The sequence below is a fragment of the Nelusetta ayraudi genome, unplaced genomic scaffold, assembly GCF_046127955.1.
Source record: "Nelusetta ayraudi isolate G7.1 ecotype Tasmania unplaced genomic scaffold, CSIRO-AGI_Nayr_v1 ptg000013l, whole genome shotgun sequence".
NCBI classification, from domain to species: domain Eukaryota; kingdom Metazoa; phylum Chordata; class Actinopteri; order Tetraodontiformes; family Monacanthidae; genus Nelusetta; species Nelusetta ayraudi.
The window spans coordinates 1,351,656-1,366,952 of NW_027466063.1; the positions used below are offsets into that span (position 1 = coordinate 1,351,656).

Sequence of the window (15,297 nt, forward strand, 5' to 3'; positions counted from 1 at the left end):
GAGTCTGCATGAGCTTTCTAGGTGTTCTCCACCATCCTCCCACAGTCCAAAAAGAAAAGTGCATGTGTGGAGATTTGGAAACTCAAATTGTCTGCAGGTGTGAAATGTCTGAATTATCTTTCCGTGTGACCCTGGACACATATTGTGGGGGGCAGGCGAAGATTTAAGAGGAAATGGATGGATAGTACTATCAAGTTATCTGTTTTGTGAAGAGATCTGCTTTGGTCCACATTTTATATTTGTTTCTTTTTTTTTGGAACTTGCGATTGTGTCGTGAGCTGCATTCAAAGACATTTTCCTTAGCCTGTTACTCAGGATCAATACAGTGCTGTGCAATCAGCATAAAAGCGGCATTGACAACAATTTAGTAAAGAAGTAATGTCGTAACTAAAAATCATACAGAGGACGGGACTCAAGATGAACCCCACGGAACTGGCTGGAAATTCCCCAGCTCCTCGGTGGCATTGCCCGTGTTTTGGCCTCGGGTTAATTTAAAGCCACAAAGTCAATATGAACGGCTTCTTTTTTTTTTTATCAAAACAACCCAATAATTGTTTGGTGTTTTCGAAATAATCACTGTGACATGTGTCAGAGTGACAATGTCACAGGTTATCATGGCTGAGAGCAGGTGACACTGATTCAGGCAGTGGGAGCAAATGTCCCCCGTTCACAGGTCGTTGTGGTTCTAAGCACTGGTATAAATAGGAGGAAGTTGGATAGCAGCTTCCTAGCTTCAACATGCGGTGCTTCATCCTGTGCTGCCTTGTGGCCTTAGCCGGTGAGTTTTCACTCATTTGTTCCTTTTCATTTGTTTGTGTTCAGTTGCTTGATCATGCTCGTTTCATTATATAATCTTGTGCACGTTATCCTGGGAAGTTGTTGCGTTCTTTATCTCTTCCGAAACTGATCCCGCTGAATTTTACCAGATCGTCTACACTTGAGGGATCGTCACAAAGCAACCCTCTGGTTTTTATATAGAGAATCCTTCTATTTTAACAGATGACTTTTTTATCCACATGGCTTTTCATGGCTCAGTTTAATTTCTTCACTGAGAAATAAGTCATTGTGAAACTGTCCTGATGGAGTTTTTCATAGCTTATTCAAAATGTACCTATTTTACCCAAGTACTGATACAATAATGATGTGTGACTGTCATTCAAACAGCGTGCCGTACAGAAATCGACTATGGTAAGTCCTTTTTCAATGATTTCCTTTTCTTGCACTTCAACTACTGTGTACCATGGAAAACATGTCTAATGTTAACAACATTCCAGCCTCCCACCTCAAGCTGGACCAAGTTTATGAGTACTCGTACAAAGGATCGGTGACAGTGGGTGCCAGGGATGAATTACCTGCGTCTATGTTGGAATTTTCTTCTACAATCAAGATCACCGGCGATTCTGAACAGAAATTCTTCATCCAGGTAGGAGTTGCAGTCAGTGTACGGGAGTGTGGAGCCTATCCCAGCTGTCATGGGGACGAGACAGGGTACACCCTGGGCATGTTGCTTGTTTGTCGCAGGGCCAATATGGAGAGACAAGCAACCATTCACTCTCACATTCTCTCCAACCAACAATTTAGTGTGGCCAGGTTGCCTTTGTGTTGATAACCAATGTTTATCAAATTTATTCATGTTTTAGATTTAATCATGTTTTTCTAAGCTGTTGCAGTTCCTCTTTTCTGAGAATTGTTTCATTGAAGAATTGTTGTGAAATCCTTGGTTGTCATCCTCTGCACCAACATCTGGAGCAGATGGATTCACCAAAGCTTTTGTGCATGTACAATAGCTAATCAACTTCCTTTCATGTCTTTCTTGTGAAAAGTTTTTCCAACCCAGATTTGCGGAACTCAATGGAGTGAAAGGGAGAGGCCACTCTGTGCCCTTGACAGACCTCATGAACCGTATTTCTGAGGAGTTTGCGCAGCCTTTTTCATTTATCTATAACAGAGGACACGTAGGCCACATCTCCGCCCCTCCTGGGGTCTCTGACACTGTCAAAAACTTGGTCAGAGGCGTCCTCGACTGCTTTGCAGTTACTGTCAAGAGGACTTATCCGAGCTATGAACTCGATGAGGCAAGACACTTCTTACAGGTCTTTTTCATTCGTGAGTAATATGTCATTAAAACTGTGATTTTAAACACTTCCAGGGGACCATTTATGGCAAATGCCCAAGTCACTACGAAAAAATCCACAATGAGACCGGCATTGTGATGCTCCGACGGGTTGTGGATCTCCCCAAATGTATTGAGAAAGCAGAGCTCTCCACGGGAATGGCTTCAGCTGTGCCAAATCCACTTTCCAAAATAGTATGTTGGTGCCACTGCTACACGTGCTGCATTCAGATACTCTAGATCAGAAAATAAAGCCAATGCCGTTTTTGCCTGTTGCCCACTCCAGGAAGGATTGTCCCACGTAACTAAAGTGGATTATCTGTGGAAGTTTGAAAACAAAGGGACATATCATGCCATCGCTCAGGTTAAAGTTATAGAGGACCAGTCTGCCACCCCCTTCAACCTTAAAAATGGCCATTTTGAATTAATAGCAGAGTAAGAATTACAATACACAAATAACACGCACAGAGTATATAATATGTTATGTCACGAAGTCTCCCATACTACAGTAAATAGGTTAACATGTCATGCATATGACTTGGTTAACAGAGACAGGTAAGTGTAATCATTGCACCCGGTCAAAAGTATTAATGCTACATGCAAAAAAGACTAAACAGAAGATGGTGTCTGAAAATAAAAGGATTCCAACGGGGTGTCATGCCACACTGCAAAGTTTGTCTGCAATCCAAATCACCTACTTGAAATATACCCACCTGCAGGAAGACTCTGGAACTGAAGAGAATAACTGAAAAGTACAACGATGTCGACTGTGGGGATATGGAATACGCGGGAGAAATCATGTACAAGTTCGGCAACGTTTATCCAAACATCCCAGTGGTGATGCAGGAGCGGGATAACCCGCTTGAAAGGGTACTTTAGAAAGCAAAGGATTGAAATGTGTTTTACGCACACAATGTATAAAATTGAATTAAATTACATTTCCCTTTTTACAGGCGAATAGGCTGCTCCAAAAACTTGCTCAAGAGGAAAGGCTGCACGTTGCCAGAGAAGCCAATGAGGACACTTTGAAACTGATTCAGCTCTATCGAGTTATGAGTGCATGCGATCTTAATACTCTTTGGAAAGAGAATAAAGATAATTCAACAAGGTGGGTATTTTTCATGTTAAGCACATCTCATTTATTGAGGGTACTGCAGTTTTTATTGCTAAACTTTCCTCATTCGTAACTTCTTAGTTACAAGTGGACTGCAATGAAGATTGTTTCTTAGTTTTATTCGAAAGACTAATTAAAGGTGCTTATTCCACTATTTCAAAAAGGAATAAGTTAGTAAATTCTTATCTAACAAATCTTACATTTGGATTTTTCAATCTGTTTTTTGGTTCCTGTTTGACAAATAACATAGGTCCAGTGTGTAAAATTAACTGGGATTGTTGACACAAAACATTACAGGAAAGATTCTGTGATTCTTGTGGCAACATCAAGTGGACTTCAGAAATCAATGGTCCAGCCCCTTTTTTGGGGGGGATGGAATTTGTTGACATGAGAATTTTAGAGTATAACCACATAATGCCATGTAGAAAAAACAAAGTAATACGTGTTATATTGTTTGTAGTTTTTTTTAATATTGAATCTTACGTACTGGTGCTTGATGCTTTCTTTTACTGTCTCAGTGCATGACCTCTCCTGTCTTTTGCCATCCAGGACTTGGATTTTAAGCACGGTCACTGACGCTTCAGATACCAAGCTGATGAACTTCATTTTAGACAGGTTTGAGTCTTCAGATCTTGAGCCATCTGAAGCCAGCCAACTTGTTCTGGTTGCATTAAACCATATGGTGGCGAGTAAGGAGGTAGTTAAAAGAGCTCAGGTATGTTACTAGGGAACATAGCAGAAGCCATGAGCATATTCAAGAGCAGTAGTATTGGCCCTTCAGAACTGGAATAATGTCAAGGTGTGTCCATTACTTCTGTGTAGGCGTTGCTGACTTTTGCATTCACCAAAAAGAACCCAAATTTGTGGAAGTCGGTGGTTCTTTCCTATGGCTCTCTGGTTTACAAACTCATTTCCTATGAACAATCTTCTGAGAAAGAAGATATACAGGTAAAAATAAAACAAAACAGAGAGTGGAATACATTGCTTGCCAGCGATACGCAGAGATTCTAAAAGTAAAATGTCAATGGTTCCATTATCAGCAAACTTTACTTAACAATGTTTTCTAACAATAATATGCATAGCTACCTTCTATCCCTTCAAAATGAAAAAGTCCTTCACGTCATTGGCTTGCTTCACTTTTACGAAAGTGTGGTTTTAAATTGCACACACCCTTTGTGATGTCACAAAGGGTTCTGATGTTAACTGCCTTTCAGCTGCCTATGTTTTGGTTCCCCTCCAAACGTGTGGAAGGGACAGCAAAGCATTGTCTATGGCTGAAAAGGATAAAGAGAGAGAAAAAAAAAGAAAAGTGACAAAAAGAGCAGAGCGATTGTGGCAAATTAACACTGTGACGCTGCTCCACTTCTAGTGAAGTATCAGAAAAAAAGGCCATGAGACCTTAGCAAAAACACACAAACAAAGAAACTCAACAGGCTAAATGCAAATGCCAAAAAGTCATTTTTCTTTTACTGTCACATAACCCACTGTGTATTTGATTATTTTTACATTAGCCACTCCAGGATATTGTACTGGAGCATCTTCATGTGGCCCATTATGATGAGGAGAAAGTGATCACTGCTGTGAAAGCTCTGGGAAATACAGGCAGTCCAAAGGCCTTGAAGCTCCTGAGGAGGCTCCTCTTCGCAAACTTTGGCGGTCGGGTCGTGACAACTCAGATACAGTTTACTGCTATTCAGGCTGTGAGACTCATGGCTGACAGAAACCCAAGAGAAGTAAGAACACCATCCACTATTTACAACACACAAGGGACACTTGGGTGCCTGAAGTCAATGCATACATAGTTGTGTATAAAAGGTTGGCACAGCGTTACACAAAGAAAGGCTCGCTATGCTTCAACGTTAGCGTCATTCTGCCAAATGGGACAATAGTTACTTGTTTTTAATAATTGAAAAAAAAAGTTCTACATTGGTTTTTAGAGATATTCTCTGCATCTCTCTCTTTTTCTTTTTTTTTTTTTAAATCTCTGTTCTGCTAAACTTGTTGTAATCTGCTTTTGAATTTACTATCATACCTAACCCTTCTTTAAATTACGTTTTCAGATGCAAAAATTTACCCTCGACGTGTTCCAGTCACAGAGCATTAACAATGGGTTGCGCATGCTGGCCGTCAAGCAACTGCTTGAAAGCAAGCCAACATATGTTGTGCTGAGACTGCTCTTAGCTCTGCTGCGCAAGGAGGAACCCACAGAAGTAGACATTTTCGCCTACTCATATTTGAGAAGCTTTGCCTGGTCCAAGACACCAGAAAATCGATACTTGTGAGAAAACCTTTTTCTTTTTTTTTAATTTTAATCAAATCAGCTTTGTGTAAAAGAAATATCAAGTATTACCCAGAGTTTAATTTTTGTTCTTTTGTGGTGTGTGATACAGCTCAGTTTACTGCAGGTTAATGGTCTTTCAACTGTCTCGGACATACCATCGTATCGCTTCTGAGTACAGCGCTGCAATTCACATTGACTGGTTTTCTGGTATGGCATACATATGGGTTGTTGAATTCTTCAATGGCTCCTGAACTATCTTACCAAAATCTGTTTCTTTTATTTTCCCCTAAACCAGACAAGCTGCTTGCTGGTGAGGCTGCATCTTATTTCATAATGAATGCCATGAAAGGTGAAATTCCTGAAAATATCATACTATCATCTAGTTTGTCCACAATTGGCAGGGTTCTTCCTCTACTGGAGGTATGACGTGATGCATCAAATCACTAAGGCTTGAGCCTCTAATTTTATCCAATAGTCAAAATGTGACTGAGTTCTCTTCCTTTCATAGCTTGGTTTTGATATTGAAAAAATGAAGGAATTATTAAGGACTGTGGAGCCCAAATCTGTGTTATCCATTGTAGGTACCTGTTAACTCCTTTGGGCAATTCCATAAAATCAATTTTGGATCTTTTTTTAATTTTTTTAATTAAATATATTTTTTGATTTTCAGTTGAAAAAATTGGAATCCATTCCTGAAGACAAGGTCATCGTGTCTTTCTGTTCGCGAATCTTTGGACAAGAATTGTTTTATACTGAGGTTACCAGAGAAAAAATTTCTGAGATCCTGAGGGTGAGAGAGTAATTGAGCAAAACAACACAGAGAGTGAACCATTTGCCTCAAAACTTAACGCTGTGTTTTCATACTGCATTGATGATGCTTTCAGAATGTCAGGCAGTTTTTCATTGAAGGGGGTCACTTTAGGGCCACACCGTCAGTCATGGTCTATGAAGCCCGCTACATGCAAGCCACCTGTGTGGGATTTCCATCGGAGATCTCCAAACTGTATCATTCCCTCACCCAGTTAGATGTGAAAGGTGAGCGACAAGACACTCAGATCATCCTTTACTGAACAGATCAATGATCAGCTGTCCAAAATTGACAGTGTGTTGTTGTTGTAGTTTTTTGTATATCTGATATCAGTTTAGTTTTTTTTTTTTTTTTTCATGGGTTAAGTCCAGTTATTGATTTGTGAACATCTGGGTAAATATCAGTGTAATTTCTAACCTTGTAATTTTACTACTTCCTTGTGTAGCTTTTCCTGCCATCAGTCCTCTTGATTCAAAAGGCTTGCGCAGGGAAATGATAATGAAGACGACTGGTTCTTTGACGTAAATATTTATATTTAATTTTTTTAATATTTCAAAAAGCTAAGGTGTTTGCATATAGCCTGTGCTTGTATGGCTTTATTTATTGAAAAGCTGTCTTTGTGTCATTAGATGCTGTGAAGTGTTAACTCATTTGTACTTATTTATTTCAGCCTGAGAAAACACCTCTGGACTTTTTTTGGGGTTAATACAGAACTGTTCCAGTGCGGAGCTGAGTTAAAGACTAAAGTGTCCGTCTACCTTCCATGGGCTCTTTCAATTCATGTCGACAATGTCAGTAAAAAGCTGAGTTTTCTGTTGCCAATTCCAAAGGCTGAAATCCGTAGTTTTGAACTGAGGTATGATTGATTTTGTTCTTCTGCTTTTCTGCTTGGGGTTTTTCTTTCTATTTTGAGTCTGGCAGAATCCAGCAGTACTCTTGTTAAACTGACGATGTTAGGAGCCTAGTGGCCTGAACTGTTAAAAAGTAATGGAATAGATCTAGAACTGCAATAACCAAAGGGACATTTTGTTTGTTCAACCAATAGTTCCAAAGTGAGCGCAATTACCAGAATTGTGGGCAATGAAGATATAACGACTGAGATATTTCCAATCTTGAGAAATGACCAGCAATACCGTACAGATTGTCGGAGCACTAACTTTGGATTGAGCATCTGTGTGGAATCAGGATTTGGTGGAACTTCTCACCAATTCGACGACATTACTTCCCTTTTCTTTGGATCCAGAAAAATTAGTGTCAGAATCGTCCCAGGTATGCGACCATCCATGTACAACACACTTCAATCATGTTCATTGTTGACCATCAGATTGATGGTGTGGTATAACATTATCCAATGGTGCCTTTTATTCTGACGTGTTAAATGTGCTGCTGCCTTACGAGAACAAACTTGCGAAAAAGAATTGGAGACTTATCGTGGCTTAATTGTGGCTTTACTTACTTTACTTAAGTAAAGGATAAATACATACAGTATACAGTATAGTCAATAGCAGATCAACAAATAGTTAGATAAAGTTTGCATTACAGAGTAAAGGTACAACACTTTTATAATGGTAGTACTTATTAACTATTGATATAGATCAATCTAATATTAATGTTTTTAGTGGATCACTCAATCATAGATTTTAATTATTTGCAAGGCTACATATACTAAGAAGCATGAGGGTTGCTTCCTATCTACTTTTTGCTCTACACAAGCAATCTGGTTGAATGGTTATAAAAAGAGAGAGATTGTTAAAATGCCTCTCAAGTGGAAAATCTCTTCCCGCACTGCATTGGAGTCTCAGATTCAGCATGCAGTGGACTGAGACACACAAAAACACTGAAAACACAAACAAGACATTTTCAAAAACAGTTAACCAATGTGGAATCTTTTTAATAATTATTTTTATCTTGCGGAGCTTACTTGTGTGCTGAAATTTGTTGTACAAAAAATAAATGTTGTTTTTGAAAATAAATAAATATTGGTGACAGTTTTGCAATCTATCCTATAATATTTAAGGTCATGGTTTAAAAAGAAAAATGGGAAGTCAAATTCAACTCTTTATTTTCAGATCGTCACAGCATTAGTGACCAGATCCGCCTAGCCATAATGGATGGACGAGGGGTGAAAATGGTGAGTACACAGCAGCAGTTGGATTCTCCAAAGTTTCCACTGTGTTACTACTGCTTTACTCTGTTGTTACATCTGTGCCTGCTTAAATGTTTTGACCATCCCAATTCTTCTGATTTTCTTTTGAAGGGAGTCAACGAGTCCATTGAGACAGGTGTGGACGTAGCGGCACTATTTGACCATGCAGCTAAGGTGACGGTATACCATACTTGCTGCATGTAGACAGTGACTCAGAAAAAAAAACATACTTTCAACTATTTGAGCTAACTTTGAATAATCAGACTAATCACACAAAACGCATTTGTATCCAGTTGACTGGTGTCTGTCTTTTTATAGAAGTCCAACTGTTCAATTGTAACTTTGGTCAAAGCCGAGGCCATTGTCATGAAAGGTAACAAGGATGTTGCAGGACACAAGCTCGGTTTATACCAGATGGAAGGTGAACCACACGTCGCCCTGCAAGTGAGGGAACTTGTAAAAGACAGACCCTGGATGTGCCTTGAGGGCTTGGCTGAGAGCTCGCCAATGAAGAGAATTGATGTATGTAGACCTCATGCAAGAAAGATGTTGAGATGAAAAAGAGGGAATTAACCTTTCATGTTAAAGTGCTACATTCTAAATCTGTTCCATATTTTGTACACACCTTTCTGACAGTGTTCATCTATCTATGAAGTTTGTCAGAACACTTGCAGTATTTTTTTTCTCAGCATTTGTGTCTGCATAGATAGCTTGTGTGAAATGAAGGAACCTTTTGCAAACCACTTGCCAAGACCTAATATTTCCTAATGCTCTATGGTTTTGCCCTTTCTTGTTCATTGAAATGTATGTAGAAGTTATACTTCTGTCCTTCTGTTTGTGTCATCTCTTGACACTGTGGCATTTTTTTTTTTAAATTCACACTCACACACATACACACGCAGAGAAAGGTGGCCTCTTGCCTAAACCTTTTGTGTTTGTTTTTTTGTTTGAACACACTCCCTTCATGATTTTTCTCATGTGTTTTCTGTAGATTCTCGCCCGCTTTGGAGCTAATTGTAGTCGGTATGCCATGTCACTGACTTCGGAGCTTCCCCCTGCACCTGGGCATCTGCTTGCAATCAGAGCCATTTTGCGTTGGCACCGTATTCCAGAATATTTAATCGCTGTGATCCAAAGGTGAGAACTTGCTTGTCATTTGCATGAGGAGGTGGAGAAGGACCAGCTGAAGAAGAAAATGGAAAAAGAAATTCCACATTTCATCTTACTTTCCTTTTCTCTTTGTCTCTATTTTTTCACCATTCACAGAATTGAAATGCTTGCCCCAGGCATACTTTACATGAGTGACTATGTGGTGATTGATAGGATGAATCCATTGCATCAAGTAACTCTTAACATTCTTCCCACCGTTCATAAAATGTTACAGGTCATGGTGGATTATCCAAAGGTAGTGTAACGTTCACGACTTGTGGAGAGTTTTGTCAAATGTACATGGATGTATGGATCCTGGGTGCCGGATTTACGCCTATGTTGCTTCTCTTCTTAACAGTTCTCAGCTGTAAAGATCTTTGAATTAGCCCAGCCATATTATCTTGCTGCGATGGAGCAAATCTCAACAGAAATCCACATTTGACCAGTAAGAACGTATATATTTCTGTGGCTTTGACTTGTTTTTGATGTCACACTAATCCTAACCCAAAAAAAGAACAATTGTAAGATTTCTGACTCCCTTACACAATATTTTCTTTGCTGTAGAGAGACAAGAAAAGGCCAGACGCACCTTTTCAAAGTGCTTACGCCGCAACAAAAATCTTGACGCGCTGATGAAGTGGGGATCGTCAAACAAGTGCCGTCAGTAATCAGTCAGACGTCATCAGTGATATGTAAACGTTTGATTTTTACTGAACATAGGAGCGAATCTGTGCTCATGTTCAAGATTATTTTGTCTTCTGTATTTGCAATTTTACAACAATAAAAATCATCGATAGCAAAGCAAGTTTGTACTTTTGGTCTATAATTATTTGTCCATCCAAACGCTACTTCTTTTCTCTGTTTACTTGGCAAAATTGGTTTAACGAGTGAAGACAGGACAGGCAATACATGACAATACATTTGTATTCAGATTCATTTTGAAAAGATCTATTTTGATTTTTTTGTAATGCTGCCATCACAACGAGGCATAACATATGGGAATAATGTTGGTTTCCTGCCGTCAGAATCTAATTTAACCACTCTCAAGTCTACGTGATACAGATTTGTTCCCACTATAGCACTTTTTTTGGACACTCAAAGTACTTTACGTAGAAAACAAAATAAGAACAACAGAAAAGGATTAAGCATTGGCCAGTTTGAACAGGGTGGTTTTGAGGAGAGATTTGAAGTTCTGTAATGAGTCCGAGTTCCGGATGGGTTGTGGGAGTGATTTCCAGAGTGTGAGGGCAGCGGCTCAGTCCCTCAAAGTCCGGTGCTTCGTTTGGGTGACGGGCGCGAGGAGGTTTGAGTCAGCAGAGCGGAGGTGGCGGGTGGGACGGTGTTGTTGGAGGAGGTTGGAGAGGTAATGGCTGTTGGAGGATGGGGGCGATGTTCTCCCTGGAGTGAGTGTGAGTGAGGAGGTGATGATACATAGATGATGATTGATGGTTCAGGTTCAGAACAGGGATTTCTAACAAAAAAAGTAAAAATAAAAATCAGATTCAGAGGTTTGTATTAGTCAAGTCAAAGTGTATTTACATCACATGTTTGCTGGATGCAAAAATATACACAGCAAACAAACAAAAAACACAATCAAAGAAAACAAAATCATTTGAAAAAATGTATCTAACGTGACATGGATCTCCAGAAGTGAAGACAAGATGAAGCAGGCAGATGCAACACAGAATATGGGCTTCTTTGCTGGGAGGTGACCACAGCATAGCGGAGCCATGACCCAAACCAAAAACCCAAGAAACATCGGGGAAGCTTCAGAAAATACAAGGATGTGCTGCTCGGCCAGAAAAGCGACCATGAGAGTGTGAATATTTGATTGTTGTCGGAACAGCCAAAGTTGTGGGAGTCTTTTGGACACGATAGGACAGGTGTTTACGAGGTCTGCATGACCTGCCGTGTTTGTTTGGTCAACATGTCTGTTTGCTGATATTTGGGTGCACAATGTCCCCACTGCTGCAATTGACGCACGGTGCCTTCGCTGCACAAAGCTCCCTGTGCCTTTACTCAAGTTTCACACTTCAAAGTTGTTTCTGTCGTGAGCGAAACTAGAATTTGAGGGATTTTTAGAGTGCTTTTCAAGCATAAGCGTCCAGTATTGAGCCTTTAAGATGCAGCTGAACTGGGGCGGGATGCCAGCCAGGGATATTGTGTTGTCAGAAGAATCCGTCATCTTTGTCAGGATGAATTCCCAATGGCAAAAACACCAACATAGCTCCGCTTAGCCACGTTTGGCTTTACTTAGGCTGGTGGTGTGTAGAGGGAAGGAAATCCCTCACACATGCACGCGCACACACACACACACACACACACACACACACACACACACACACACACACACTGAGGAGCACCCTGACCTTGTGTTGGCAGGTGAAATCAGCTGTTTCGAAAGCATGAGTCGATGATTGAACTGCTCATTTGGAATGGGGAGGACAGACCATCTCCACCTCACATTCTGTGACTGTGAAAAAAACACACATACACGCACACAGGCACACAGGTGAGGTCGCCTGTTTCCTGAACAGCAGAGGTTTTGAAATAATATGCAGTTGGATTTCACTTTGTTTGTTTGTTGTTGTTGTTTGTTATTATTATCATTGGCACAGGCGTCAGGGAGCATGTTGCATGCATGTTTGAGTGTGAGCACTAGAGGACAGTGTTACCCTGACATTAAAATATGCCAGGCAGAGCGCAGGCAAGCCCGGCCCCAGTGTTTGTTCAGGCAACAGAGGCGATGTTGACATATGGAGTTCAAATAAATAAATTCCTGGTCAGCTGGGTCACGGCGCTGCTGCCACACACACAGGCAAGCCAATCGGGGGGCATTTCTGTTTATTCATCAATGCAAACACAGTCGATTAGCCCGCCGCTGCTTTTAGGGCTGAAATAGAGTGGTGTGGATTTTTGAACCAGGGAAGTGTGTGCAAATGTTTCACATAAACCACGACATGAACTGGCGGCGGCAGTCTGACAGGATCAACCTCGGACACGGGGCCCCGGCTGCAGGGCGGCACTTCAGCAGCCTCCGCCAGGGTGCAGCTGCATTTTTAATCATCGCTCCCACCAAAGGCGATCGTTGCCACCAGGTTGGCTGGGTGTCATTAAGAGATGCCGCTGCTCTGCACTTAGGTAATTGGATCATGTTTGATAGGTAAAGGCACATTGAGAAGCGCATTATGGAATAACCTCTCAGTTAAAGTGTCACCGTCGGCTGAACCAAACATGCGCTCGCTGTCATTACACTGCAAGTTTCATGCCATCATCCTCTCAGCTTATCACCCCCCTCTCCAACCATTCATCCTTTCATTCATTTTCCATACCCGCTTAGTCCCGAGCTCGGGGTCACGGGGGTCTGCTGGAGCCTATCCCAGCTGTCATAGGGCGAAGGCAACCTCTCCAACCACCCACCTTCTTTTCTTTCTGAACAGCGTCTTTTTTTTGCACTAATGCAATAAGGTTCCAACGGAGCTGATTTTCAGATAGAATAGAATAAAACACCTTGATTTACCCCACATTAGGACATTTATTTAATTACAGCATGAAAAAGTGGTGCAGAAAAAGAAGCTTTTTGCACGTAAAATGAACACAGAGGACAAAAAAAAAAGAAAGTAATGTTTGCGGGGATGGGGAGTGGGGGGAGAGAGAGGGAGAGAGAGAGAGAGAGAGAGAGAGAGAGAGAGAGAGAGAGAGAGAGACAAAAAATGATTAATTAAATGACAACGACTTGTCCAGGGTTGTACAATGACGCCCTATGACAGCTGGGATAGGCTTCAGCAGACCCTCGTCACCCTGAGCTCGGGAAGAAGCGGGTATGGAGAAGAAATGGATGGGTTTTTGACTTTTGACGCTGTCAGTCAACGCGCCAGGAGGGGGCACTGTTGCTCTTGTCAATGGCATGGGATTCTATTTTTATTTGCCTCAAAAATGTTCTGCAAATGTTCTCCCTCTCCAGATCAGATATGTTCTTGCATTCAGTCCACCTGACCCAGAATTCAAGACGCACGTAATGAAACAAGTGTCATGTAACGGACTGCCGAAATATTTAAATCTCACTTTGCGCAACACAGTTTGTGCATTTTTCAGCGTACAGCAAATGGATGCACTTTCAAAGCTGATGCTTTCATTTACTGTAGGCTTGCATAAAGTATGTTTGCCTGACAAAGGAGCTTATTGGAGTGCAGTCTTCATCTCTTAAAAAATATGTATACATTTTACTCTACACTTAATCTAATCGCTGCAGGCTCTTAATGTAAAAGATTAGAGAAGCGTTTTCAAATTGTGCTCCAGTCCAGTAAGCCATTCCTCTCATCTCTCTTTTCTGACACTGGGAGCAGCAGAGCGATCCCTGACAACTAAGCATCAGGTGGCAGAGCTGTGGTGAGCTACCTTTAAACATTCAAGTGCAGAAAGCACGGCCCAGGTTTATTCACTGACATATAGGCTCTGCCTATATTGCAAAATATGACACAGGCAGTCTGGCCCCTGGGAGGGGTTGCCATGACAGCCTTACCGTTCATCAAGGTTCTGAGAATTGAAAAGATAGAGGGTCTGGTCTGACGAGAGTGCATGCACAGAACTTTGATGGTCAATGACAAGCGTTAGATAAATATACAAAAGCAACAAACAACAGAAACAAAACTGTTGATGATGTGTGACGTGGCGGTCCTGTCGCTATGCCTCCAATAGATCATGCGCCCTGGCTACTCTACTCATTGCAAGCAGGAAAAGGACTCTGTTCTCAACTGTCAAGTCACTGAAATCATCCAAAGGTCCCAAAAATTTTGCTCTTGCCCACAAGCCAGGAACTGTATTTGTGTGGCTCTCAAACGCTAGCATACTCGTGAAATTTGCCATACTTCATGAAACTCAATAATGGTGGATTAGAGAATATCACCTTTGAATGAGAGTGAAAGTAAGACTTTTTGGGTGAGCTGTTTAATTTGGCTAGATAAATAACTAATTCCTGTAACCCGCAAACACTTAGCCAAAGGGGAAAAAAGGCAAATAAATAATTCCAACTGCAATTCTTGCTTTCTTTCATTAATCACCAGTAAAAAGGCGACAAATGTAGAGTGGTGTTGAGGAACCGCATGCTTGCTTGTGATCTGGCAACATCCACAGACTGGAATGTCCCATTTGAACAAATACGCTGAAACTATGGTGCAGTTTAGCCTCATTAGTGGGTCTAAAAAAATGACGTTTTGCTGCTGTGTTTTTGTGTCAGTGAGCTATTTTTTTTCTCCACATAGAGGCAAGAGACGTTGGCCACTAACGTACTTTGCATGCATGCTATCGTGATGTGTAAATCTGCTTCAGGTTGTCTCAACTGAACAGTTTCAGTTTATATATACATTTCAAAAGCAAATCAGAAGGACAGGCACAATGCAGTGAGCTTACCACTCAAATGTGCTGTGACGAGCCAGGGCACAATATTGTGATATGACGGAGCCACAAATACACTCAGCCGGTCCACTTCATTTGACATACTATTTTGATGAGAAGTAGCAGACTAAATTATTTTGTCACCGTGCAAAATAGATGAGGGGATTTCAATTTTGCAACTGCCAAATATTTGGACACTCTGAAAGATGTGCCTAATCTCCGCTGTGCTTGGCGTGTTTTTGGAGGGTTCTGCTGCCATGTTCATAGCCAACGAAGCAGAATGATTAAAGTC

At 41.0% G+C, this 15,297-nt stretch overlaps 1 protein-coding gene and 1 long non-coding RNA gene across 2 annotated transcripts; both read left to right on the plus strand.

Moving 5' to 3' along the window:
* The first annotated feature begins 1,225 nt into the window (after positions 1 to 1,225).
* vtg3 (vitellogenin 3, phosvitinless) lies at positions 1,226 to 7,182 on the plus strand. The gene is given in 17 exon segments (XM_076022574.1): positions 1,226 to 1,423; positions 1,824 to 2,075; positions 2,150 to 2,308; positions 2,400 to 2,548; positions 2,833 to 2,983; positions 3,067 to 3,221; positions 3,777 to 3,942; positions 4,050 to 4,175; positions 4,739 to 4,960; positions 5,288 to 5,505; positions 5,618 to 5,715; positions 5,804 to 5,928; positions 6,017 to 6,085; positions 6,179 to 6,362; positions 6,418 to 6,543; positions 6,762 to 6,837; positions 6,987 to 7,182. Coding segments are annotated over 17 exon segments (2,655 nt in total). The 5' UTR covers positions 1,226 to 1,240.
* Positions 7,183 to 9,438: 2,256 nt separating this feature from the next.
* On the plus strand, positions 9,439 to 10,412 carry LOC142885846 (uncharacterized). Its single transcript, XR_012926339.1, has 3 exons — positions 9,439 to 9,599; positions 9,729 to 10,056; positions 10,176 to 10,412. It is a non-coding gene; the product is annotated as an uncharacterized LOC142885846 (long non-coding RNA).
* The last annotated feature ends 4,885 nt before the right edge of the window (positions 10,413 to 15,297 follow it).